The 26,100-nt window shown below is 61.0% G+C and overlaps 3 protein-coding genes across 5 annotated transcripts; all 3 read left to right on the top strand.

Annotated features, from left to right (window-relative positions):
• The first annotated feature begins 833 nt into the window (after nucleotides 1–833).
• Nucleotides 834–4,337, top strand: HPCAL4 (hippocalcin like 4). Its single transcript, XM_086765193.1, has 4 exons — nucleotides 834–957; nucleotides 2,761–2,930; nucleotides 3,071–3,286; nucleotides 3,548–4,337. Exons 2-4 carry the CDS (start codon nucleotides 2,769–2,771, stop codon nucleotides 3,743–3,745), a joined length of 576 nt encoding a protein of 191 aa, XP_086621319.1. The 5' UTR covers nucleotides 834–957; nucleotides 2,761–2,768; the 3' UTR covers nucleotides 3,746–4,337.
• Nucleotides 4,338–6,858: 2,521 nt separating this feature from the next.
• NT5C1A (5'-nucleotidase, cytosolic IA) lies at nucleotides 6,859–16,826 on the top strand. Of its 3 annotated transcripts, none has more exons than XM_086765188.1 (7): nucleotides 6,859–7,003; nucleotides 12,765–12,932; nucleotides 13,762–13,891; nucleotides 14,211–14,333; nucleotides 14,770–14,954; nucleotides 15,251–15,621; nucleotides 16,622–16,826. In XM_086765188.1, the coding sequence occupies exons 1-6, from the start codon at nucleotides 6,917–6,919 to the stop codon at nucleotides 15,614–15,616; spliced, it is 1,059 nt and encodes a 352-aa protein (XP_086621314.1). In that variant the 5' UTR covers nucleotides 6,859–6,916; the 3' UTR covers nucleotides 15,617–15,621; nucleotides 16,622–16,826. The 3 variants fall into 3 exon arrangements, with proteins under 3 accessions (XP_086621314.1, XP_086621313.1, XP_086621315.1); XM_086765187.1 differs by having other exon boundaries at nucleotides 6,860–7,003; nucleotides 16,584–16,826; XM_086765189.1 differs by lacking the exon at nucleotides 6,859–7,003 and adding an exon at nucleotides 12,552–12,614 and having other exon boundaries at nucleotides 16,584–16,826.
• Nucleotides 16,827–18,388: 1,562 nt separating this feature from the next.
• Nucleotides 18,389–25,679, top strand: LOC147598038 (uncharacterized). Its single transcript, XM_086764782.1, has 5 exons — nucleotides 18,389–18,454; nucleotides 18,789–18,842; nucleotides 19,366–19,487; nucleotides 25,042–25,287; nucleotides 25,565–25,679. The coding sequence occupies exons 1-5, from the start codon at nucleotides 18,389–18,391 to the stop codon at nucleotides 25,638–25,640; spliced, it is 564 nt and encodes a 187-aa protein (XP_086620908.1). The 3' UTR covers nucleotides 25,641–25,679.
• The last annotated feature ends 421 nt before the right edge of the window (nucleotides 25,680–26,100 follow it).

Here is a 26,100-nt window from a genome sequence, read left to right on the forward strand (position 1 = left end):
CAGCCCTGGCTGGATGGAGACTTCATCCGGGCCGACTGGCCAGCAGCTGCAGAAGACCTGCTGCGGACCGGGCCCAGGTGGCACTGGGATGGCAGCGGGATGGCCAAGGTCACCGGGAAGAGCCACCAGCGATTGCCATGGAAACGCTCCGTTCGGTTCTGGAGAGCAGAGCGGTTTTCTCAGCCCTTTCCCTTCTGCTCTTCAGCTACCCAGCAAGGAGGACCGAGGTGTGAGGTGTGTCCCCATGTCCCCTTGCTGTGTCCCCGTGTCCCCTCGGCTCAGGCAGGGTGCCTGGCAGGGGGACACAGGCAGGGGGATGCAGGCCCTTGCTGGCCCCTGCCAGCCCCGAAGCACCCCAAGGGAAGGGGATTTTGGGGTGCTGTGGGATCGGCCACCAGCAGGGACAGGAGCCAGAGCGGGGCCGAGCGGGGCAGAGCGAGGAGGGGGAGGAAGCAGCAGCAGAGTGGCGGGAGGGGCAGGGAGTGCAGGGGGATGCAGGGGGCTCTGCTCAAGGCTGGGGACCAGGCGGGCACCTCCGGGCAGGCGGGGCCGGCAGCAACCTTGATGCTGAACCCAGCACCCACCGCATCCCACTGCCAGCGCCCCCCGCCCGGCCCCAGATCCCACTGCCAGCACCCCCCTGCATCCCGGTCCCAGCATCCTCCCCAGCATCCCCTCCACTTTCTCCTCCAGCATCCCCCAGTGTCCCAGTCCCGGTTTCCATCCCAGTATCCCACCTCGAACACCTCCCCGCGGCCCCTCCCTGCTGATTGACAGCGCTCCCAGCCAATGGACGGGCGCTGCCGCCGCGGGGGGCGGGCGGCCCCCGGGTACAAGAGGGGCGGGAGCGGCGGGGGCAGAGCTGGGGGCTGGATCGCGGCCCCTCCGGTACCGGTACCGGCACCGGCACCGGCCTCGCGCCCCGCCGAGCCGCCGCCTGCCAGCGCCGCACGCCAGGTAAGGGCCGTCGGGGCCGGGACGCGGAGCGGAGCTGCCGTCGGAGCAGGTGTTCCCGGGAACCGGTTGCAGCGGGTGTGGGAACCGGTGCCCCGTAGCTGCCCCCCCCCCGGGTGGGCAGAGCAGCCCCCGCACCCCCGAGTGCTGCTGCCCCCAGCCTGCTCTCTCATCCATCCGTCTGTGTGTCCATCCATCCCCCGGGGCCGGGCCCTGGGCCCCTTCCCTGCTCCCTCCCAGGATGCTGATCCATTGGGATGGTGCCTGAGGCTCCACTCTGGGTGTCCTGCGCTGCCCAGGGTGCAGCCCCGGGTGGGACATCTGTAGGGACCCCCTCTGCCCTTCTCTGGGACCAGCAGCTGGTGACCAATGATGATATTGGTGCTTTGAGATGAGTGGTTTGTGTCAAGCATGTGGTGGCCCTTCTGGCTCGTGGCCCTTCTGGCTGGTGGCCCCAGCAGCCATCCCTGCTGTCCCGTGGCCTGTGCTGGGCCCTGCTCAGCAAGGGGAATGGAGGTCTGCAGACCAAAGGATGCTTTTCTTGCACCCTGGCCTCTTTGAGGGCTTTCCTTGCAGGACAAGGTGTGGTGCTTCCAGCAAAGGTCCTCGTTGCCGTTCCCCTGTGGGAAAAGCTGCACCTTGTGCTGGTGAGGGGCTGCCTCCCCCTGCCCGCGTGGCTGGTGGGACAGGAGCATGGTACACGTTGGGGATTAATTGGTCCCCGCAGCTTAGAGCGGGGCTGCGGTGCTGGGAGTGCTCCTGCAGCTCTGCAGCCGAGCTGGGGATCGCTGGGGAAGCGTCGTGTTCTGTGGGTGTCCGGACGCTTCCTCGGCTCTGGCTGCCGAGGGGCGGTGGGCTGAGCACTGCTGCGACAGACGGTGACAGATGCTGGTAGGATGACGGGGCAGGAAGCAGCCTCTGCCTGTGGGATTTGCTGGGAGCGCCAGGAGCCCAGCATCGCTGCAGGGGGAGGCTCCTGCCCATCCCAGGGTACCCCCAGGTCCCCCGAGCCCACATGGCCAGGGAATTGGATGCTCGGAAGGGAGATGGTGCTTGGTCGGGCTCCAGGTGAACTTCTGCCCAACTTCATGGAGAGAAGCTCCCGGAGCTCTCTCGGCAAACCATCTGCCGCTCGGGCGCAGCGGTGCCGGCAGCCAAGGCTGCGTGGGAGCGGGCACAGCATGTTTCGGTTCAGCTCTGTGTCCTGCCCACGCTGCTGTGGGCTTGTCAGCGCTCCAGGCAGAGGGGTGCCTGGCTGTGGACCCCATCCTCACCAAGGGCTGGCCGGGAGTCGGTCGGGCATCACTGTGGCTGGCTGGATGCTGCAAGTCTGATGGTGCCGGTGAGGTTCTTCCCTGCTTTAACGGCAAACCCGTATTTCCTCTTCCTTGTCCTGTCCTTACAGAGGGCAGCTGGACATCATGGCCTGGTAAAGGCCATGTCAGGAGGAGTTCTGGGTCTTCAGATGATTTTTTGAATGGTTTTCTGTAGCCCAAAGGGAGCCAGCCTAGGAGCTGGAGGACCGAAGGCGATGCTGCTGGCTGCACTGGTGGGCTACCCCAGAGCCAGCTCGTGTCCATCTGCAGCAGCAAGGGCCACAGCTGAGCAGGGGCACCAGGCCTGTCTCCAGTGCCATCGCTGCTGTCCTAGCATTTGACAGTGCACAGACACCCATCAGCTGGGTGGATCGGCTCCAGCGTGGGGAAGAGGCATGTGGGGTTGGCCAGCCGCCGGGGTGGAGCGGGGCCTGGGAGCACCAGCTCTCCCTGTGCCTGGTGCGCAGGAGCCGTGCGTTTTCCCTCCCAGGGGCAGCCATGGGCAAGCACAGCAGCAAGCTGGCCCCGGAGATGCTGGATGACCTGGTGAGGAGCACAGAGTTCAGCGAGCAGGAGCTGAAGCAGTGGTACAAGGGCTTCCTCAAGGACTGTCCCACCGGCATCCTCAACTTGGAGGAGTTCCAGCAGCTCTACATCAAGGTGGGCTCCAGCCGGGGGCCCAAGTGCTGCCCGTGGGGCTGGACCACCCTGCTCCTGATGGGGCAAGGGTGCTGCTTTGGGTGCAGCCTCCGTGCTGAGCTTCCCTCCTCATCTTGATCTCTCTTCTCTGCTCCCTGCAGTTCTTCCCCTACGGAGATGCCTCCAAGTTTGCCCAGCACGCTTTCCGTACCTTCGACAAGAATGGTGACGGGACCATCGACTTCAGGGAGTTCATCTGCGCCCTGTCTGTCACCTCCAGGGGCACCTTTGAGCAGAAGCTCAACTGGGCCTTCGAGATGTACGACCTGGATGGGGACGGGAAGATCACACGCTTGGAGATGCTGGAGATCATTGAGGTACTGGTGCTTAAAATCAGCAAGGGTAGCTTGCTTTTTCCAGGCTTTTCACAGCTATTGGGTCCCTTTTGGCACCAAATAATGTTGTTTTCTGCCCAGAGCCTTGTCTGAAAGGTATCTGGTGTGCACCTGGTTGTAGCTGTACTACAGCTTGTGCCAACAGCCAACCGGATCCCAGTAGAGCAGCAATACTGTCTTGTCCTGGACCTTCTGCCCATCCAACGTTTGCCACTCTGGTACTTGCTTCTCTCCTTGCTCCAGGCCATTTACAAGATGGTGGGGACTGTGATCATGATGAGGATGAACCAAGATGGGCTGACGCCCCAGCAGCGTGTTGACAAGATCTTCACAAAGATGGACAAGGACAAGGATGACCAGATCTCCCTGGAGGAGTTCAAGGAGGCAGCAAAGAGTGACCCCTCCATCGTCCTCCTCCTGCAGTGCGACATGCAGAAGTAAAGCCCTGGGGGCTCATTGCTGGACTGGCTGCAGCCAACCTCTGCTCCCTGTGATGGTTTCCATCCCCATTTTCTGCTGAGTCTCCCCTGCCATGCTGCATCCCTCCTGCCACCCATCTGCCTCTGCTCCCGGCTGCGTCCTGGGCAGCCCACAGCCCATAGGCTGGAGCTCTCCCTCAGTGGGCAGAGCTTGCTCTGGCTTGAGGTTACCCCCAAATCCACCCTCTCCCATCCTGGAGCTGGACTCCCTGCAGCTGATGGTGAGTGTCCCAGCTCCCCAGGGCCAGCTGTTCCCACATCCCTGCTGCTTTCTCCCAGCTTCACCCACTGCTCTGCCTGGTCCATTCCCTGATCCTCACTGAAACCAGCTCTTTTGCCTTCCTGCTGATCCCCCCTCATTGCTTGTGATGCCTCCAGGGAGTCTGAAAAGCCCCAAGTCCTGGCTCTCGTCTCCCCTTCACTGGCAATTCCCTGCAAAGCTGCCCGGAGGGACCAGGGCTGGCCCCAGGGTGCTGGGGAGCTCGTGCAGGGTGCTGCACGCTCGCTACCTTGGCTTCCTCTGCCCAGCTTCATCTTTTCCAGCTCTGCTTTTGCTGCTGAGAACAGCCAGGGCTCGTCAGGGGACTTCAGGGGAGAGCAGAGTTGCCCAAGGCCACCCCGGATGTGGCCAGTGTCTGATCCCAGAAGCTGCCTTCCACCCCATCGCCTGTACGAGCTGGCAGAGCAAGCGGGTGACCTTCACAACTGCCCCGGCAGCCTCTCGGATGCTTTGTGGAATTTCTGGCCTTCCTGGGTGTTGAGATAATGCCTGGGGTCCCAAATTAAAGGCAGGGATCACTCTACTCCTCCGTGGGCTGCCCTGGGGCAAGGGCAGCAGTGTGGGCGCTGGAGGTGTGGCACTGCTGTAGGGAGTGGTGGGTCCTGGATTGGGGCTGTGGAGAGGTGCGGATGGGTCCTGTACCAGCTGAGCCTCCTGGGAAAGATCTGAGGCCCCAAGAAACATGTCTGGCTCCTTCCTCCCCCATCCCAGCCTGCTGTCTCCATCCCTCCTGCCCTGGGACAGGAATGCTGTCACGGCTCAGTATTAAGTCTGCATGTTGTGGTGTTGATGACTGTAATACCTGTTAGGAGATAGTGAAGTTGTTGTTTATTTTTTTAATGGGAAAATAAACTGTCCCCATGTGTGGTGTTCCCCTGGAGTGGCTTACTGGGGCAGCTGGCTGCTGCAGCTGTGGGGAGAGGGGGAGGTGACAATGCTGCCCTCCTGATTGTCACTGATGGGTCTCACCTGAGCCTGTGACACTCCAAGGGATGGAAAAGCCCTTGGGGACAGCACAGGGGGGCTCAGCCTGGGGACCTTTGAAGATGGGTGCCAGTGTCACCCTTCAGCCATGCAGGCAGCTTTGGGGAAGGGAATGTTGTCTCCTAGGAGTAGACCAGACATCCCCAGTATGTGCTGGGGACAGGTTTCATTTGCCAACCAGGAGCAGGGTTGGGTGTGGCCAGAGGACCTGGTGGCTTTGTCCTGGGGTCCATCCCAGCACCATCAGCAACTGGGATGTGCTATCACTGTATCTTTGTCTTCTCAGCCTTTCCTCCACCCCCATCTTCCCTGCACATATTTTCCTCTGGCCTCTCTCCTCCATCAGCAGCTTGCAGAGAGGATGGCTGTTGCTAAGGAGCTCTCACCAACTTTAAATATTTCTGTAGTTAACCAGGCAGGACTAGCTCCCGGCTTCGAGCCCGGCCGTGTGGCGCCACTCACCCCATCCCGCCTGTGGGGAGGTGCAGGGCTCTGCTTGCACCCTGCGTCTCGCCTGTCCTCCCGCGCCTGAGCACCGGGATGGGCGGGTGCCACAGCCACGGCAGCATGTGTGTTTTTAGGAGGAGTGCTGCTGAGGGAGAGCTCAGCACCCTGGGTTCTGCTGCTGCATTCGCCTGGGCTGTCTGGGAGCGCGCGTGTGTGCAGCTCAGCAGAGCCCGGGGAGGGAGGGACAGGGTGCGTTGTCCCTGCTGTGTGGGAGCCTGAGAATGTGCCAGGGCTCCTCTCTGAAAGGGCAGCAACAGAAACTCGAGTGGGGACCCTGAGAACAGCCTCGGTGATCCTGGGGCCCTCAAAGCTCCAGATTCCCTTGGGGCCACTCCAAAGGAAGCTCAGGCATTTCCCAGGAGGGACCTGCGAAGGCAACGGGGAAAGGGAGTCTTTGATGCGGCTGAAATGGTGCCAAACTCCCAGAAGGGCATCCCAAAGCAGCTGGGCGAGCGCTGGAGCCAGCCCTGCTGACCAGCACCCAGCTTCTCCCAGCTCTGCTCTCCTGATTGAACCTCAGCGCAAGGGAGGTTATGTTTGCACGGTCTTATGGGCAGGGACATGGGGGTCCTCGAGGCTGTGGTCTGTAGGGAGGGTTGGTTTTTGGCTGCTGGCACAGAGTTTTGGGGAAAACCCTTCCGTTCTGGGGCTCTGTGACCTCCTCTCAGGTGCTGCCCTGTGCCAGGTGAGGCGAGGTGGGCACAGCCCTTCTTGGCTGACCAGTTTTGGTCTCTGGGGCACACTCCCCGCTCCCCGAGGGTCCCTGCGAGTCTGCTGGTCGTGGTGCAGTTTTCAGCCTTCTGTGGCTGGACTCAGCCCCACCACCACTGGTGGGAGAACGTTCAGCGAAGAGCCTTTGATAGCACCCACCCTCCCTCCAGCGCAGGTTCCCCTGGCGCGGAGCAGAGTGCCAGCACACCGGGGACCACCGCGCAGCCCCGGCGGCTCCTTTCCCCCCGGCTCCCGCTGCCCACCACCCTTGTGCCCTTCCGGCCCAACGACCCCCGTGGGCCCAGAGCCAGCTGGTGTCTCCCGTGGGTGCCCTGTCCCGTGGGTGCTGGTGGCACCCTTCTCCCACAGCCCCTTCCCTTCGCTCCCCTGGGGGTTTGCTGGCCGCGGCGCTGACTCTGCCCTGGAGCGGCTGCGGAGCGCTCCCCCCTTCGTCCCCATCGGTATTTAGGGGAGGGGGTGCGGCGAGGCGGGCTCGGTCCCGGTCCCGAAGAGGTTAAGCCGTGTCCCGGTGGGCTGAAACCCCGGAGCTTCATGGGAGACGCCTTATAAAGCGCGCTCCGCCGGCGCGGCCGCGGCTCCGGGAGCTCCCCGGTACGCGCGGAGCCGCCGCTGTCCCGGAGCCGCCGGGCGATGGAGCCGCCGGGCGCGGCGGGGCGGCCCTGGGAGGAGGCCAAGGCTTTCTACGACAACCTCGCTCCCAAGAAGAAACCCAAATCGGTGAGACCCCCTCCCCCGCTTCACCCCGAGGTGCCGAGCCCGGCAGCGCTCCCCGCGCCGGAGGGGAACCAGCCCCCATGGGTGCCGCATCCCCTCCGGTTCTGCTTGGGTGCCCCATCTCCTCCGGGTGCTCTGGGGTCTGCCCAGGGGTCTGTCGTTTTTCTTTGACCCCCCTGCCTCCTCTCAGGTCCTTGGGGAAGCCCTGGGGCTCTCCCGGTGCCGCCCCCCCCCCGCCCCCCCCACCTCCGTGGCATCCCTGCGCTGCCCTTGGTTGCCTGGGGTCTCTCCGGATCCCCCCGGGTTCCCCGCGGTGTCCCGGGTGGGCTGAGGTGTCCTTGCAGAGCGGCTCGGTGCCCCGTGAGCCGTTTGTCCCCTGCGCCAAGATCGGGAAGCCCTGCCAGGGACAGGAGGGGTGGCAGGAGGACGGCCCGGGGACCGAATCCCTGCCCGGGACAGGGGGGTGTCGCAGGGGTGCAGTCACCCCTGCCAGGCTCTCCTGCTCCGGCAGATTAGAGGGAAAGCCTGCGTTACCTAACCGGAGCCGAGCCTGCCGGGTTTAGAGATGGGGGGCCCTGGAAGCACCGTCGGATCTCAGAAGTGCCGTGACAGCGCGGGGCTGGCAGCCTGCGACCACCCTGGGACCAGCTGGCCCCACAGCCAGCCAGCCGTAGCCATCCTCGAGGCTCTGGGTGCCCCCCAAGCGTGGGCTCCACCGGAGGGGCTGCCCAGGGGCACCCAGTGCTGTTTGGGGCGAGGCTCAGTGCCTGTGACCTCTGTGGCGAGGGGACGTGGCTGAGCCCCTGCGCTGCAGACCCTGGCTCGGAGCAGCCCCCGGTCCTGTACCCGCTGCCAACTGGCAGCACTGTTGCGTCCCCCCTTCCCGGGGGAGAGGGACAGCTTGGCTTGGTGGCGGGATGTTGCTGGCTGTCTTTCATGCCATGCTATCAGGCTCCTGTGGATGTTAGCCCAGGCTCCTCCTCTTCCTCTCCTTGCAGCCAGCTCCGTGACCAGCACACTCATCTCTGCGGTACAGCCGGGGAAACTGAGGCACGGGGCAGCGGCGTGGTTTGGTTGCGCAGCGAGCCAGCGGCAGAGCTGAGATCCGGGCGCTCAAGCCCTGGAGTCAGGCTGTGCCGTCGCCCGCGTCGGGCTGGGGCCGATGCCCGCGGTGCCCGCTCGGCCCCCTGCCCGCAGGCGGGCAGCTCGGCTGCCCTCGCACACAGCTGCGCTGCCCTGCCAGGCAGCTGTCACGTCCCGTGATGGACGGCTGTGGAGTGCTTTTCTGCATTATAAATAATATGGCTGGAAAACTCAAAACCACCTCGGCCGTTGCCCTGAACTTTAATCTGATCCCGAGCAGGGGGCTCGCGGCCACCCGGGGCTCCCACGTACGTGCGGGAAACGGAGTTCGTCCGTCTGTGCCCTCGCGGGTGCCAGGTCTGTCTGTCCTCTCTGTGGATCGTCTCCGCCAGCCGGAGTGGGTACAGGTGTGGGAGCAGGCGTGAGCTGTGGGGGCTGCTCCCTCCTGGAGACAGGGTGTACGACGGCAGGAGGCAGGGCAACTTTGGGGAGCGTTTTTGGGGAGCCCGTTCCTGGCTGGGAGTGGGTTATCAGGATGTCCCTGCAGCCCACGGGGTGCCCCGTTTTGCAGGGGTCTCTGCTCTTCCCACACCTGCTCTGGCCTCGCTGCCACCAGCTGGGGAGGTCAGCGATGAGACTTGTCACCCTTCAGCAATGCGGAAAATGTCCCCCAGCCTCCCCGGGGACGCCGCGTGGGGAGGAGAGGCTGGGTCGGTGAGAGCTGGCCTTCTGCTGGCTCTGCTCCTCTGGGCTCCCTGCTCATCCCCCGCTCCGCCAGCCTTCTGCACCCCCGGGGACCCGTCCAGCTCACCAGGGTGCCTCAGTTTTGGGATGCTGTAGCTGGGGTGGGGACCATGCTTGACCCTGGAGCAAGCCCTTCCTCTCCCCTTTCTGTGTCGAAATCTCACACCAAAATTCACCTCCGAATTTTGAATTTGGCCACAGGGATTTGGTCTTCTGTAGCATCCAGGCAAGTGCCCGGAGCTGCCAGCGTTCCTCCAGGTTTTTAGGATCAAGGTGGGTCCAGCAGATTTGGGCCCAGGCAATGCAACAGGATCTGCTGCACTGGGGGGTGCAGAATGGGGTCCCCAGGGTGGGTCCTACACTGGAGCCAGCCAGCGGTGGCCTTCAGGGAGGCAGTGAAGCCACTGGTGTTGGGTGCCACCCTGGGCACTTGTAGCTTCCCTGGGTGGGAGAGTGTTCCCAGGAGCGTGTGGGATTTCCCAGTGTCTGCCTCTAATCCCTGGGGGGCAGCTTAGGATTTATATCCGATTAGGAGAGAGATTTAAAGGCTTGCCAGCTGTTGGGATGGCAGAGGAAACCGTGCCATTCCAGTCACTACTGGAATTGCCTTTACCTTAAAACTGGGGGGTTTGGGTCTGGGATGGGTTTTGCACTTTACAGAGCTGGAGCCATTTACGCTTCTGAGACGGGGTTTGGACCTTGTGGACCACCTGGGGCTGTGCCAAGGGCTGATGTTCCTCCTCAGAGGGCTGGGCTGTTGGGATGCCTCCCTGCTCGTCCCTCCTGTCCAGCTGAGACTGGGGATGGTCTCAGGGCTGGGATGGGACCTTCCCCGTGCTGCCCTGCTCGCACTTCTCTTAAACACATCATTAATATCTTGTTTGATGTTCAGGATGGGGCTGGATCTGACCTTCCCATGGGAAGGGAGAGGAGCTCGCTGTGAATCCCCAGGCAGCAAATGCAGTTGGATTCAGCTGAGCAGAGCCCCACAGCCGCTTCCCGGGCTCGTGTTGGATGATGAGCTTTAATCGACCTTGGCTGACCTTGGATGCTGCTCTGAGGGTAAACCAAGGTTTGTCAGCATGCCCAAACCCACCGCAGCCGGGGCAGGAGGCTGTGCTGGGATGGGGTGCTGTGCAGGCTCCGTGGCAGCTCGTGGGGTTAAATACCGCCCAACGAGGGCTGCGAGTGGGACCCTTCCCGTGCACACGCTCCCCATTAAAAATAAAGGGTGCTTTCCCCCAAAACGGTGATGTTTCAAGGCAGAGTGGGGTTTGGTGGGTTCTCAGCACTGTGCTGGAGGATTTGAGGTGCGGTGGTTCCCGCAGTGCTGTGACTTTTTAAAGCCCGTTTTGGAAGGGAGTCATGATCATCTGCAGTGCCAGCGGGGACGGAGAAGTATCCAAACACCTTGAGAAGGGAACGCTTCCAAACGAAACCTCCACTTCAAAGGAACGTCAAAACACGGCTCCCTCCTCGCAGAGCAGAATTGCCTTATTTTGTTAAATGTCAGCGTTTCCCAGAGAACTGCCGGGCCGTTCCAGCCCAGCCGGAGCTGGGACCTGCGTCCACGCCCGGGTGAGACTTTCCTGCAGCAAGTGCTCCAAAGGTGCAAATCTTCCTTGGCAGGGGTGGACAGGATCCGGCAGGTCCCGTTCCCAGAGGCTGCGGGCAGCCGGGGCTCCAGCAGCCCACGCCGGGGCAGAGCTAGGGCCCCAAGCTCATGGTTATTTTTATTGCTGTGTTTATTACCTCTTAAATTAACGTCCCGGAGGCTGGTGCCTTTAAATGGCAGGGAAGGGACCCTGAGCAGCCTGTTGCCGTTGTGCAAGGTGCCTGTGCTCTTGGCACCCACCGGGTGCAAGGTGTGTGCTGTGGCGAGATAGAGATGCAGATTCGGGCCGGGCACCCGGCTCGGCGCAGCTCACGGTCCCCGCGCACGCAGCTCCGGCCTCGACCGCGCGTCTGTGCCGTGCGCGCTTTCGACCTACTTTCTCCGCTGGGAATCCTCCCGCGGGGCTGGCTGCGGAGGATGCTCTGCCCTGCGGTCCGTCGGGGAGCGATGGCGGGGAGCGGGCGCCTGCCAGCTGCCCTGCGTGCCCGGATACGCAACACAATGCTGTAGGGATTCGGGAGCAGCACGGAGCGGAGGGCTCCTTGCTGAAGGCTAATGGCCGGATGTCCCAAGACCTTTAGTAGTTATTAATATTTTCAGCTAATAAATGGTCCGTGACACCAGAGTTATTAATTAATGAGCTGGAGTGCCAAGACGTGGCCCGTGACGAGTCAATAGCCAACACCCACCCGTGGCTCAGCATAAGGTGGGGACCTGGCTGTGGTTGGCTGGTGGGAGCGATGCTGGTGTCGCTGATCAGCTTCGGTGGGGACCTGGGTTGATCCCGCGTGTCCTGGGGGTTGGTCACCTCTCTCAACAGAGCGAAGGCCCACATGGGACCTTATTTCTCTGCAAACGCCGTGGGAAAGGGATCCCTCTGGCCACAGTGATGCTCTCAGCCTGAGCTAATCTGTGTCTACTCCTAATCGCCCACTGCTTAACCTGCTTGCTGGGGATTTTGGGTACTGATGCGGCCTTGGAGAGGCGTCTGGAACCGACCGTGCTGCAGGGCTGGCCCCGGGCACCGCTTGCGGTGAGGGGTGCGGTGCTGGGAACGGCATGGGGGCTGCCGTTGACTCCTTCCTGGGCGCGTCTCCATGCTGGGCAGGATCAGTGGGGCGGGATGGGGGCAGAGCCCAGCCCTGCGGGGAGCGGAGATGCCCCATGCAGATGGGGTACCTCGTCCTTGCGAGGCTGCTGGCTCGGTAAAGCTCAGCCCTGGGCAGGGTGGGAGCTTGAACTTTGGAGCACCTGGGTGTGCGGAGCGGCGGGCCAAGGCAAACGGCATTGCTGGAGGATTACTCATGGGGCAACGTGCTGCGTGAGGATCCTGGAAATCACAGAGGAGATGAGGGTGAGGTTCTTCCGAAGTGCTGACTGCCTGGTTTTCGCAGGCTCCCTGCGGAGATGCGTCCCCGAACGCAGCCAGCGAGTGCATGGGCTGGGACTGCTCCCAGCTCCCGGCGAGCATCCCCCGTGTGAGCCCTCAGGCTCTGTCCTGCTCTCTGGACTGGCTGCAGGCAGTTTGCTGGGAACGGGCTGCCTGCGCCGCCGTCCCTCCTTAGGATTTGCGGTTCTGGGAGTGAGGGTTTCTTGTTGGCCGTCAGTGGTGAATTTGCTTTCATGCTTGAAGTGAGTGATGGGGATTAACACCCCTGTGCCCGTCAAGGGGAGAGGGAGGACGGGTGGGGGTCAAGATGAGATTGACTTTCCTGGTGTCCCCTCTCTTGCTGCCAAGCCCTGCTAGAGGCCCCGTGTTGGCCTCAGCGGGTTTTGGATCAAGCCCTCGAGCATCAATAATAATGACTCATAAATCACTGCCTGCACTGCCTGCCTGTCGTGTTTCCGCCCACAATAACTATATCGAGTGGTTTTGTAAGCTGAGCTGGCACGGCTTGTTTATCACATCTGGACAGCATCGTGGGAGCGTGGATCTGGCCGAGCTGCAGCGTGTGGTTTTTCCTGGCTGGGAGGTGGAGGGAAGCCACACAAGTTCCTTCTGCGCGGGGTTGAGAGGTTCTCCGGGGGCAGCGCGTTGGGTCTGGCTGAGTCCTGGGCGCCTGTTTGCGGCGGGAGGGTTTGGGCAGGCTGCAAGCAGCAGAGAAAAGCTTTCGGGTGTCCCGAATGTGTGGAGGCGGTGCATCAGGGCTTCATCTGCTGAAGGATTGGAAGGTCAGGGTTGCGGCGGCCCCATCATCCTCCCAGTCGCTGTGGAGGAGTCACCCACCCCGTGGCCTCTCGTGTTGAGGGTTAATAGGTCCCTGCTGGGGCAGCGGGGCTGGGTGCAGGGGCTGCCTCCCCATTTTCTGCCTCTCCCTGCAGCCGAAGCCCGAGAACGCCATCACCATCGCGGTGTCGTCGCGAGCGCTTTTCCGCATGGAGGAGGAGCAGAAGATTTACAACGAGCAAGGGGTGGAGGCCTACGTGAAATACCAGCTGGACCACGAGAACGAGCCCTTCCTCCCCGGGGCTGCCTTCCCCTTCGTCAAGGTGAGCGCCCGCCCACCCGAGCCGAATCTGCGCTGCGCTCCTGACCCCTGCGCTCAGGGAGAGGGGCGTGCCGCGGGATGCGTGGGGCAGGGGTGGGAAACGAGCAGCGTGGCAGAAGGGATGCAGCCGCAGAGCAAACAGAGGTCAAACAAACCTCCTGGCAAGCGATGCACTTCTTCCAGGGCTGAGGAAACGCTGAATCTTCCAAATTGGCAACTGAGCCCAAGAATTGAAGAAATCATCTCTTTGGATCATATTTAAAGTTTCCCTTTAGGGAATTCTCATATATTTTTTATTATTATTACAATTTATTTATTCTTTCAAATTGGCTGATTTTAGCCTTGCTACAGAGTCAGCCAATTTCTAATTCTGACGTGTTGAAATGAGACATTTCAAACTAAAAAAAAAACTTCCCAATTTCTGACCCAGTTCCACTGGATTCCGTGCGGTTTTGTGTGCTGGCCCTCGCTGAAGCGAGCACTCGCCTGTTCCCAGTGAATAAACCAATCCACCGATGGGGAGAGACTTGTTCTGCTTCTCACTGCCTGGAAAACGCTTATCTGTAGCGTTCAGCTAATTTATTCTCATCTCCTGATGGAAACTTGGAACGTTTTGCGTTTGAAAAGAGAAGAGTAGCTGTGTGTTTTTCACCCAAATCAGCCTCTTTTTCCCAGCTAAAGCTGCTTGCTGATGTCAGCTTGGCTCGGGGAGTGGCTGCGGTGGGGCCAGATGCTGGTTTTGGTGATCAGAAGCGTTGTGCTGGGTGAGAAGCGGGCGAGGGCCGTGCCGGGGCTCGCTGACACCCACCCCTCGCCCTCTGGTGCTGCAGGCGCTGGAAGCGGTGAACACGCAGCTGCGCGAGCTCTACCCCGACAGCGAGGAGCTCTTCGACATCGTCCTCATGACCAACAACCACGCGCAGGTTGGGGTTCGCTTGATCAACAGCATCAACCACTACGGTAAGCTCGGAGCAGAGCGGCCCCTCGTATGAGTGCTGCCGGTTTTGGGCAGGGTTTTACTGCTCGGCAGTGAGATAAGGAGAAGCTTTCTGCTGTTTGTTCCACCAAAACCACGCACTGAGCCCACTTCTCCCAGATTTCCTGGGCTTTGAGTGGAAGCTGGCTGGTGGTGAGGATGCTCTGGCTGCCAGCGATGCCACTTAGCAGCGGTACCAAAATCAGTGCCCGTCCTGCCGATTCTTGGGCGGCCACGGGGCTGCTGTGTTAGGGGCGGTTTGGGGGGGTGGCCACACTCACCTTGCTGTCCGTCTGCCCTCAGATCTGTTCATCGAGAGGTTCTGCATGACGGGAGGGAACAGCCCCATCTGTTACCTCAAGGCCTATCACACCAACCTCTATCTCTCCTCCGATGCCGAGAAAGTGAGTGGGGCCATTGAAGAGGGTGAGTCTGGGGTCCGGCTTGGGGGGAGGCAGTGGGGGGAGCCCAGAGCCCTCAGGGGGTTGGTGCCAGGAGCGATAGCTCCGATGTCCCTGTCCCTGCATTGATGTGCAGCTAGGGTTTGCCTTGTCCCACATCCCATCCTTGATGCTCCAAAGAGCCTCCAGTTTCCATAGAAATAAGAGTTTCCTCGAGCTCCACAGCTCTTCCAAGGCAAAGGCGCTGATTTTCCCTGTGAATTCCTGTGTGCAAAGGGAGGTTTGTCATCTAGGGACTTGTTTTTGCTTTGAAAGGTCTTGGGGCCAAGCTGCAGGGTGCGTGCATTTCCTTGCACTGTTTGCTTCCAGCCTGTCGTGTTTTGCTCTGCTCCTCATGGATAAGCCGTGAGGCCGGGTCCTTGGGTAACTGCCACCTCTTGCCTCACGCTTTACCTGCACAGGGATCGCTGCAGCCACCATCTTCAGCCCCAGCAAAGACCTGGAGGTGTCGGAGAACCAGCTGCGGGTGGCGTTTGATGGTGACGCCGTGCTCTTCTCTGATGAGTCGGAGCAGATCGTGAAGGCTCACGGCTTGGACATGTTCTTTGAGCATGAAAAGGCTCATGAGAACAAGCCTCTGGCACAGGTAGTGCTGGGGTGCCGCCAGAAAAAGCCTCTGGGAGAGAGACAGTCCACAGGGATGCTCTTACCTCTGGGAACAAGCCAGGGACCGGCACGTGGAGTGTGAAATGGGGTGGGTCAGCAGCCTGGTGCTGCTGGGTTTGGCCTGTGGCATGGCTGTGGCTGGCCCCTCGCTGTCGTTTCTGGGGGCTCACAGGGAGAAGGGCTTCGCCAGCATGTCTGGCTCTGCTGGGACCGGGTGCCTGGAGGAAAGGACAGCACGGAGGTCTCGGGAGTGATGGTTTCTTCTTGCTTTGGCAGGGACCCCTCAAGGGCTTCCTGGAGGCCCTGGGGAAGCTGCAGAAGAAGTTCTATTCCAAGGGGCTGAGGATGGAGTGTCCCATTCGCACCTACCTGGTCACTGCCCGGAGCGCGGCCAGCTCGGGCGCCCGGGCCCTAAAGACTCTGCGCAGCTGGGGCCTGGAGACGGATGAGGCTTTGTTCCTGGCCGGGGCTCCCAAGGGGCCGCTGCTGAAGAAGATCCGTCCTCACATCTTCTTCGATGACCAGATGTTCCACGTGGAGGGAGCCAAGGAGATGGGCACTGTCGCTGCCCACGTGCCCTACGGCATCGCCCAGAAGCACAAGCAGCCGGCGGAGGAGAAGCCAACCCCGAACAGCAAGTAGCGGAGGTGGCTGGTCCCACGGCCCCGACTTCACCCTGTGCGCCACGCTCCGACCTGGGTCGTGGTCTGCGAGGCAGAGAGTGTTTGCCCTGGCGAGCGCAGGGCCGTTCCTCAGCGGGAGCCTTGCCGGGAGCGCGGATGGAGAAGGGGGCTGGCGGAAGCGGTCCTTTCGCCTCTGTGTTCGTTGCAGTGTCGTGGCGTTGTCCCCGCGGGCTGGAGGCTGTCCCGCGCTGGGCAGCCCCACCAGCCCTGTCCCGTCAGTGTTTTTCCTCGCTCCGCGCTTGCTCCAGGCAAATCCCCGCAGGCCGACTCTCGCCTTTCCCGGGCGGTTTGCGCCAGGCAGGTTTGACCTCCTGGCGCTTCCGTAAAACCCCAGGTAATTCCCAAAGCCTTGGATTTGCACAGCAAATGTGCAGGCTGAAATGTTGAACTGGAAAGCTGGGAACACACAAAAACCCTTCTTGCAGCTCTGAAACGAAATGTTGTCCCTTTAAACTAAAACTAAAGCGTAATATTGTTCCTTCACAGATTCAGCCCCTGCTCCCCAACCAGAGAACCCTTCACGTCTCTGCCCTTCCGCCGAGGTTTTGTCAGCCGAGCAGCTTTCCTTTCATGCACTACAATTTGGAAAGATAGAAATGAACACACACATATATATTTTTATTTATTTATCTATATATATAAAAAATCACTTTTTCTGCTTGGAGCTTTGGGCCAGTGTGTTATTGGCCCGGGTTTAGAAATTTGGGTTGCACAGTGGTGTGAGGTAGCACTTACAAACAGTGATCTCGGCGAGGCATCCAAAGCCCAGCTCCCGTGAGCGGTCCGGGCTCCGCAGGCGCGTGCCTAGGGCTCGGAGCAGGCCCTGGTGTTTTAGGAACATCGTTTGAAGCCCGTTTAGGTAAATCCGGGGAGAATTTCAGCCTGGGGGTTTTAATGAAAGGATTTATTTTTTTCCACCTTTCTAGGCTGAGCCCGTATGAGTTGGTAATCCTTTTCTCCTCAGCTTCTTAAAACCTCTGGTGTGTCCAAAAACAGACACCTCTGCCAGCGATGCTGTGAGAGAACCACATCTCCGAGTAAAAACAGAAGGAGAAATCGACTGGAGAGCTGCTGCTAAACTGGTGCGAGAATCACACCGATGTTACTGCGCACAGCCCTGTCCCACGCGACACGCGGGGTGAAAATGTAAAGATCGCTTCTTTCTGGTGGTGGTCTTGTTTGTTTGGATCTTTGTTTGGATTAGTTTGGTTTGTTTTACTTTTAAGGCAACGCACCCCATGGCTGGGCACGGAGGATGCCCAGTGTTACCAGTAGTTCTCTGTGAACACCAGCCCTGTGGGCTGAAGTTTTCCCAGGTCCGTGTCTGCCCCGGCTCGGCTGCGCAGGGAGGTTCCGGCTGGAACAGCTCAGCCCTTCCTGCGGCGAGGCTGCGGCTCGGTTACGGCACTGACAGACGGAAACGGGCTGGTGATGCCTGCGGTGGCTCGGAAGGCCGTTCTCGTGTTGCGCTAGATCCTGCTCTGGCAGGGAAAAGCAAATTGTGCTTTTTCCCCCCTGAGCTGTTTCATTTTGGCAGACTGTTGTTTCTCACATCTGGGTACCTTGGAGGAAGGGCTGAAATCCAAACAAACAAAAAAAGTCTTGAAAGAAATCCGTATCATAGTAACACAACTATTAATAGACAGGTTTATAAAAAGATCTTGTCTTTTTAATGTGAACCCCAGATATTGGGATCTGAACTGTGTCTCGGAGACCGTTTTGGCAGCTGGGAAGGGGAGCGCAGCTTGGCCTCCCAGTAAACATTTCCAAGGTGTTTCCTGAAGATCGCATCATGGAAGCCCGGCCAAGCCTGGGCTGCACCAGGGCCTCCCGCCAGCCTGGGAGGCGACGTGGCAAGAGGAACAGGGTTGTCAGCAAGCCCTTGGGAAACCCCGTCCGGGGCAGGGTGCTGGTCGGCGATGGTCTGGTGGGATGCGAGAGAGGACGCGAGCACCGCTGCTGGGGATGGGTGCTTGCAGCGGGTGCTGTGGGGGATGCACGCTTCGGATGAGGAGCGTTGGTGGGACTGGGCTGTGCAGGAGGAGATGCCCTGGCTGACGGTGCTCTTCACTCTGGGGAAGAAATGTGTTGTGGTTTTGGGGCAGGGCCCTGGATCTCAGCGGCTTTCGCTGCTGCCTTTCTGAGCCCCGAGCTGCAGAGGGTGCAAGCTGGGGAGCAGGGGCACGGTGCAGGCAGATTTAGTGACTCTGCTTAGGGTCCTCCTGCTGCCAGGGCAGTTAGGGGCTGCTGGGACAAACAGGTTTGGGAAACGGGCCCCAGGTGAGGCACACCTCCCCTTGCACCTCCTGAGTCCTTCGTGCACGGGGAGGATTCTCCCTTCCTGCCATCACTGCCCCATTTGCTTTTATCCATGTGGCTTCCTACTTTTTTTTTCCTCCTCCGTTGCTCTGACTGGCAGACGTGGATTTGCTGCTTGTGTGCTTTCCTCGTGTGCCCACCCGTGATGTCCTCTGGGGCCGGGGCAGCGACGGGTCCCCAGGACTGCTGGGCACGTCTGTCCCAATGCGCGGGTGCGGTTGTGCCCGTGGCGCGGCGCCAGCCGAGGACTGGCTTTCCCCGCTGTGTGTTGTTGCTGTGGGTTTCACTGCATTGTCCTCCAGCGGTTTTTTTTCTTTCCTGTGAACGGACTGCCGCGCTGATGAAATCCCTCTGGGCGTTTTTCTGCAATAAACGGTGTTGCTCCCAGCCCGGCTCTGCTGCCGTTCTCGCGATGGGTGTGTCGGCGCCCTGGTGCAGCCAGCGAGACGATTTGGGCTCTCAGCTTGGGACCTCCCAGGTTTTACGGTGGAGGGGTGGGGGTGACGAGAAGAAGGGCCTTTGGGGATTTAAGGGAATTCAGAAAATGTAATAAAAGCAGCAGCCTGGGAACGAGAGACCTCGGGGAGAGGAGGCGTTCCAGAGCTGCGAGGTGTGCTGCAATACAGCTGCCTCCCGCCGCTTCGTGAGCAGGCGTTTGTCGTAACCCGCACTCGTGAGGGAGTCCTGGATAAAAATACCGTTTGGCAGAAGACTTTTGTCAACTTGATCTTCTCCCAGCCAACAGGTGGGAGGCAGCAAAAGCTTTTTAGAGGAGATTTATTGCTGCTGAAGTACCGGGTTTATGCGAATAGCGACACTGCAGTTCCAGTGCTAGCTCTGCTCCAACAACAAGGTTAACAGATGGGGTAAGGGGAAGCAACAAATTCTCCATCCGTCACCAAATATAGCCAAGGAATGTCCCTAGGCCCCCGGGCAGCATCTCGGCTATGGTGTTCCTTTCAGGGATGTGTGGCTCTCGGCAGAGAGCGTTTTCCTGCAGCCTTGTTTCCTGGGGATGCCTTCCCCGTGCCCATCCCCAATCCTGCGTGTTCTTCCACCAGGACCTTGCGGGGGGGGGAACCAAACTCCAGCACCAGTGAAAGTCCAGATGGGCCCCCCAGCCCTGGGAGGTCAGGATGTCCATGCCAAAGCCGAGAGCTGCCTCGGATGTTCATGCAAAGGCTGCCCCGAGCCCTTGACTCGCTGCTGGGGACCAGCGTTGGCCCCGGGGCCAAGGAGCCACCGGGTCATGGAGGGACATGGGCCGAGGCCGTGCAGGGAGGGAAGGGGAGGTTTGTGCGGCTGGATCTGCGACATGTTGTCGCTGGTTTGCTGCAAGCTTGAGTTTTTGTTTCTGTTGCCTGTCTCCTGAGCTTTTTCCTTCATCAGGATCGAAGGGCTTTGCAACGAGTGTGCTTTAAAATAAAGGACACGGAGGAGGAGAAAGCGGAGGCAGAGCTGATGGAGAATTACGCTGTTGCTCAGCTGTTGTCAGCGCAGATGTTCACGAGGTAATCACAGCCTTTGAATAGCGAGAACAGCTTCTCATGACGAATTCTGAGTTTAACCCTGAGAACTTGTGGGGCCTCCTGCTGCGGGTGTGAGACCCCTGAGGACCAGCTGCATGGCAGGGAGGTCAGGCAGAGCATGGACTCTGCTCTCCTGGTCCTCCTGTACGTAAGGTAAGCCATGATACCGCCCTGCCTCAGTTTCCTCATCACCATAACAGAGATCAAAATGATCCAGAGGTAACGTCCGGTCTGGAGGGTGACTCTGGTTCCTTGCGGAAGCAAAGCAGAAATCCAGGAGTGCTCGTAAGCGCGGTGAAACCCCGAATCTCTGCGGCGATGCCTGCGTGCCCAGCAGCAGGAGGTCCCAGCGTATGGGGGCCGTGCAAACGCAGGGCTGTTCCGCAGCCCCGTGGTGTCAGCAGTGACAGGTCCTCAGCTGTGCTCACGAGGGCTCCACCTCGTCCCCGCAGTGCGTTTCGGTTTACGTCCTTTCTGGAGTGCGGAATAGGGGCCAACAAACGCGAGCAGGGACAAATGGCCATCCCAGGAGGATAAAATGTCAGGGCAGGGGACCTGGTGACAGCGTGACAGAAACACTCGGGGTTGAAAGAGTAGATAAGGGGACCTGGCGGCGAGAGAACAAGCAAAGGGCACTTGCTATCAGCGCTAGTGGGGCCGTGCCAGGATTTGGAGAGCCTGACCATCTCGTTCCTTCGACACCGCTATTTATAGCAGTGTTCGCTGACGCTCCTGTCACCGGAGCCTAAAATGGTTCCCCCCGCGCGCACCCGGGGCGCTGGGCTCAGCCGCCCCGCACTGGGTAGGCCACCAACGAAGCGGTGACTCAAGGGAGCGCGTGTGAAGCCACTCATCGCCCCGCTGACGGAGGAAGCCGGCGGCTCCACGCTGGGCCAGCTCCTGGGAAGATGCACCAGCCGGTTCCTGTTCGCGGCCTGGCCCCTCGTCAGGGAGAGGAGCTGGGACAGACCCACCTTCCACCCCTCTTCCTCCTTCCCCCCAGAACTGCGGCTCGTCCGGCTCTGGGAGCGAGCGAGTTCTGCAGCGTGATGTCGGGAAAGCTCTGTGCATTGCCCTTGCTGGGGGGAAAAAAACCCCTCCGCTTACTGGGCTGGAGGAAAACCAGGGCAAAGATCTTGTAACCGCATAGCAAATGTGCCCCGTTCCCCGCCTGGAGATTCGCCTTTTAAAAAAACGGCTTCATTCCCCCAGCTGTGCCCAGGCCGGCGAGCGACGGAGGCGGAGATCTCTCTGTCCTGGCGTTTTCCCATTCCTGCAGTGCGAGCTTGGTTTCCAGGGCTGCACTTCAAAGCTTTGCTGGCAGCGCTGCGCCGGATGGGGCTGCGCACACAATCCCACCGCGGAGAGAGGAGGGGTCTCCGCCGCCTCGGGGCTGCAGGTGCCAGGCGAGCACGGCTGCACCCGCGTGCCAGATTTTCTGACTGAATGACTTGAGAGGAGACGGGCATTAGTGTTTAAAAAATACATATAGATACAGTCCTCAGGGACAGCGTTGAGCAGCCATGCCCACGGGATGGGACTTTTGCTTGTTTGCTCTTAAGCAAATTGCTCGGTTCTCTCTTCCCTTGGTGGCAAAAAGGGAGCGCAGAGCCCAGCACCGGCTCTGAATTTTTAAGCTTTACTCGGTGGGAGCTCACGTCCCATCGGCTGGCGGTACCCATGACCAGCCCCGCAGCTGGAACTGGCCCGCGCTCGAGCTGAGGCTGTGTCCTTGTCACCGCAGCCGTCAGCAGCGAGCAGGGAGCCGCGGTTCCCCCCGAGGTAAAGCAGGGACTGTGCAGGTTGGCATCCGCAGGCGGGGGAGCTGGCGCTGTCCCGCTTGATGCGGGAACCGCTTCCAGTCACGAGAACCAGAACACCGCCTTACAAAATGCTGCTCGGAGGCAGCAAAGCCCTGAGCGAGGACTGGCGGAGTCTCTATCTGGGGAATTGTGTGAGAGGGAGGATAAACTAGGGAAAGCTTGCTCTGACAGGGAAACCTGGCTCCGCACAGCACTTGTTTTTGGGCTGCATCTGTTGGCGATTTGCGCGTGGGTAGAAACGGTCGCGTGCGCTGGAAATCTGTGCCCATCCTGACAGCGTGGCCCGTACCCCGGGAGCAGCGGGCCGCTTTCTGCCGCCACGGCTGTGGGGATGGGGATGTGGACGGTTGTGGTGCCGAGTGGGTGCCACGAGAGGGAGCGAAGGGCTGTGCGGCGCGGTGGGAGGGTGCCATGGCGGCAGGCGTCCCGCTCGCAGGCGTCCCGCTCGCAGGCGTCCTTTGTGGGCCGGCGTGCTTCAAGCGGCACTGCCGCCTTCCGCAGTGCCACCCATTGCTCCTTCCCCTTCAGGCGTGTTTGGGGAGTGTGTGAGCCCCCATCTCTGCCGCAGCACAGCCCCGGTGGCTGTCTTAGCTCCCAGGCAGCCCCCAGCCCCATGGGGTATGTCCTCCATGGGGAAGGGCAGCTGCTTGAAGGCCACCAAGCTGGGAATGGAGAGGTTTTCCTCAGCGCCAGCTGCGGCGTGGGGCACCGTGTGCGTAAGTGCTGGTATGGTACCAAGGCGGAGCCGCCACCCCGGGCACCGTGGTGCTGAGGTGCGGCCGCCGTCCTGGTGTCGAGGCAAGGCTGCCATCTCAGGGCGCTGAGATGGGGTGGCCGCCTCAGCCCATCTCAGGCACCCTGTCACCCAGGGTGACCAGGCTGGGGGGCCGGGGGACCGCCCCGCATGGCACGGCCGGGGCCCTGGGCGCCTTTCTTGCTGGCTGTACAAACAGGCCCCCGCTTCCTCGGCGGCCGGGCGGCCTCCTCCAGGTGCGGCTGGGAATCATTAGGAGCTCTCCGCGCCGGCTGAGTGTGGGAACTGGAAGAGAAAGCTGGAGAGAAGCCTTCTTTCATCTCCCCACTCCCTCCTCCCCCCGTGTCTGCCAAGCCTGGCTTCCTTTTGAATCCTTTAGCTTGTGCCAAGCGAGGGAGAAGGAGGGGAGGGGGGGAATAAAGAGAAAAAGGGAAGAAAAAAAAAAAAAAACACCACAGGAATGCATCCAGGGATCTGGCTTCATTCAGGCTGCCGAGCCCTGAATACCCCGGCTCCTGCTCGGGGAGCCGCAGGGAGGGAGGCCGCGGCCGCCCCCGTGACAGAGGCAGGGGGAAAGCAAACAGGGAAGCGACATTTGCGCCGTGGCTGTTACCACAGCGACTGACAAAGGGCTGGCGGGCCTCAGCGGGCTGTCTGGGAGGGGGCCGGGGCCGTGCCCCCCCTGCCGCAGGGCTGGGGAGGTGGGAGCGCCAAGCCAGGGCACCCCGAGTCCCATGGGGGAGCGAGGGCTCTCGGCGTCCGGGCGAAGCCCGAGGCTGCGTTCCATCCTGGCACGGGGACGCGGTGCCCAGACGGACGCCCTTGCGTCGGGGCCGTACAAAGGCGACAGGGCTGCTCGCGGGGAGCGCGCGACGGGGAGGGCGGGAAGCTTTTCTCCGGCACTCCGGATGGTTTTTTGACTCGCTGCCGACTTTATTCCCAGCAAATTAATAATTTCCTCTCGTGGCAACAATGCTGGCCTCTGTGTGTGCCTGTGCGTGCATGTCGGGGTCCTCCACTGCCCTCCCAACCGCGTTTCCCCCCTCCCCACCACGCACGGAGGGTCCGTGCCGCTCTCAGCAGCCATCCTCTGTCCTCGCCCTCAGCTGGGCTGCTTCCAGCTGTGTGTAACCACCAGACTCGGCCCAGCTGTGACGGCGTCGCCTTGGGAGCATCCCGGCAGGAGCGCTGGGCCCGGCGTGAACTGATGAGGCGAGTGCCGGAGGTGGCGGGAAAGCACGTCGGGCGGCGGGGAGGGAAGGCGCAGCTCCAGGAACGAGCGATCCCGGCTTTGCAGCCAGGCTGGCGGAGCACTCGGTGAAACGGGAAAGCAAGCAGGCGAGCAAACGCGCAGGGCAGCCACCAGCGCACCCTCGCCTCCACGCCTGCCCGCCCAGGGTGCTGGAGACGCAGGGCGGCTGCGGGACAAACCCCGCGTGCCGGATGGGAGCACCGGCCGCCCCAGCTGCTGCAAGGCGCCCAGCACTTCATCTCGCGGTGGCATGTGTCACCCAAGAGTGCCTGCACAGCCATGCACGCTCACACCAGCCCGCGCACGCTCCCTTGCTGCTCCTCACAGTGGCAGCCCGCTCGCCCACGCGCCTCCCTGGCCGTGCTGGGTGCGTGCCCCCTGCGCGGTTGCTCCCGTCACCCTGCAGCCCCTTCCCACACTGCCCTGCCTGCACCGCTGCCTGGAAACGCGCAGGGCTGCCTGCGCGCCCACCGCAGCACCGATGCCTCTCTTGTGCGGGCACGGCGTATGGTATCGGGAGATCTTCTGGGAACGTGGTCCGCTCCTCTGGCAGCACTGTGTTTTGTTCCTTATTTATATCCCCGGGGTGGTGCCACAGGTGGGCAATTGTTCTAGCTGACAGCCTGAAAGGCAAAGAAACAAGATTTAACTTCCTGCTATTCAATCAGAGAAAGTGAGCATTCATCACCAGCTGCCGGCAGGAACAAACCCACCCACCGTGGCGGGCGCAGGGAAAGCTCTCCTCGGCACGAACGCGGCCTGCTGCTGCGGGCACGGCAGGATCCCCGCGCGGCCGGCTGCCGCTGCGGCTCCGAAGAGCCTCTAGGTAAGGCTGGACGCTTCCCCTCCCGCCCTGCGCCGCAGTCGATGCTCTCTCCCGTGTTTGTTTTTGGAGGGGGGTTGCCCGTTCCAAGCAGCCGCACGGCAAGCACCGGCGTGGGCTGGGAGGATGCTACGGGGGGAGCAGCCACGCAAGGAGGGAAAGCCACCAGCTTGCAGTGCTGGAGGGGACGGCGGCACGATGGCTTCCCCCGGGCCAGCCCGATGGCTGCGGGTTCAGCCCCTGTCCTGAACTCTGCACCATCCCTGACCCTGGGCCTTCGTGCCTGAGGACTGGTGGCTCTGGAAGCCCTTTGGACATGCTCGTCCCCTCCTCTGTGCTTGAAGCTTGTCTTGACCAAGCCAGGAGACACCGGCCGGTGTGCAGAGGGGCAGGGGATGATCCCCGTCCCTGCTGAATGAGGACCTGGAGCCTCCTCATCCCTCTTTCCCCACGCACGTGTGCACTCCCTCGTGTATTTTCTAGGCTGGCGAGGGAGGAGAGAGCGCGTTCTCCTGTGAGCCCCGTGTCTGTGACAAACCTGCCTCCACCTTCTCCTGCGCTGACTGAGCCACCCAGGAGGCACCCGCTCCCCTGCAGTGCCCAGGCTGCAGCGAGGAGCCCCGCGGCTTTCGGGGGCTCCCTGGCAGCTCCGTGTGCTGGGAGCCCAAGGCCGTTCCTGCTCCACTTCCTTTCCTCCCTCTTCCCCTCCTGAGGCCGATCCAACTGGAAGAGTCTCCTGGTGCCACCTCTCCCCGTCCCTTCCCCGTGCCATCTGTCCCCAGCACGGTGACAACTTCCCAGCTCTGCGCTGGTGGCACTTCGCTGAAGGTCCTTTTGTGCACCTCTTAGCTGGCACTCTATTTTTAATCCTCCTGCCTCCACAGGGACACGGGGGAATCTTCCAAGCTGGTTGTGATCATCAGGGATACAGTTGGAATGCGTTTCGCGCTGCTGCACCAAGCCACATGCACACGTTATGTGTTTGCATGCCTCCACGCGCGCCGGCGGCCGTGCCAGACTGCGCTGCGCTGTCACTCTCCCCGGCTTGAGACGACAGCCGCCCCGTGGTGCGGGACCGAGCTGAGCACCGCACCTCGCACGAACGTGGGTTATTACCCCAGACGAGGAAGGTAACGCGCGGCAGCCAAGACAATCAACAGCAATTAGCCCTTTTGGGAACTCGGCTTGAAACGCCGCAGAGGCTTTTCTGTGCGTGCCGATTGCTCTTCCTCCGGTCCTTTGGAAGCGATGTGCGTCGGACATGCCAAACCACTGGTCATGTCTGAGCAAAACTCGGTGCCTGGTGCCATTTCCATGAGGCTGGGAGGGCCTGGGGGGGTGTCTGTGAACGTTAAAGGCGCTTGCGTACCCAAGCAGGGAACGCACATGCTGTCATTACCTCTGCAGTGCCATCTGGCCAGCAGCGACGCGGCTCGAACCAAGGCTGTGCGCAGAAGAACATTTTACAACAGAAAGCAATTAACCGAATAAAGCCCTTTTTAAAATCCAGTAATTAAAAACAGTCCCTCCCTCTTGTTTTCCTTTTAAGCTGAAAGTTGCTGTTTACTCATTTGCTTTACAAAGTGTGCCTTGTTGTGGCTTCAGAAGAAATGAAAGTTTGAAGTGGTTAGAGAAGAAAGGCTTTGGGGCTGCTGCGCTCCAGGCGGGGCGGAGGGGCAGGGGCTCTCCAGCCCGGCTTGTTTGTGTTTGTTCTTGTCTACTCACAAGATCGCTTAAACACACATTTAACAAGTGGTGAAGCTGTCTACCGGCCCCATCTCTCCCAGGGTTCATGAGAAGAGGCCTGGCACATCGGCGGTGCTGGGGGAAGGCGGGGGGAGGACAGGCCTTTTGAAGGGTTGGCGTTTTGGGGCTGAGCGAGGGAAGGGCTCCTGGTGCCGGCCAAGTCGCAAACAAAGGCATTGTGTTCCCCGAAGCCCAGG

The sequence above is a fragment of the Chlamydotis macqueenii genome, chromosome 22 (genome assembly GCF_036417535.1).
Source record: "Chlamydotis macqueenii isolate bChlMac1 chromosome 22, bChlMac1.mat, whole genome shotgun sequence".
NCBI classification, from domain to species: domain Eukaryota; kingdom Metazoa; phylum Chordata; class Aves; order Otidiformes; family Otididae; genus Chlamydotis; species Chlamydotis macqueenii.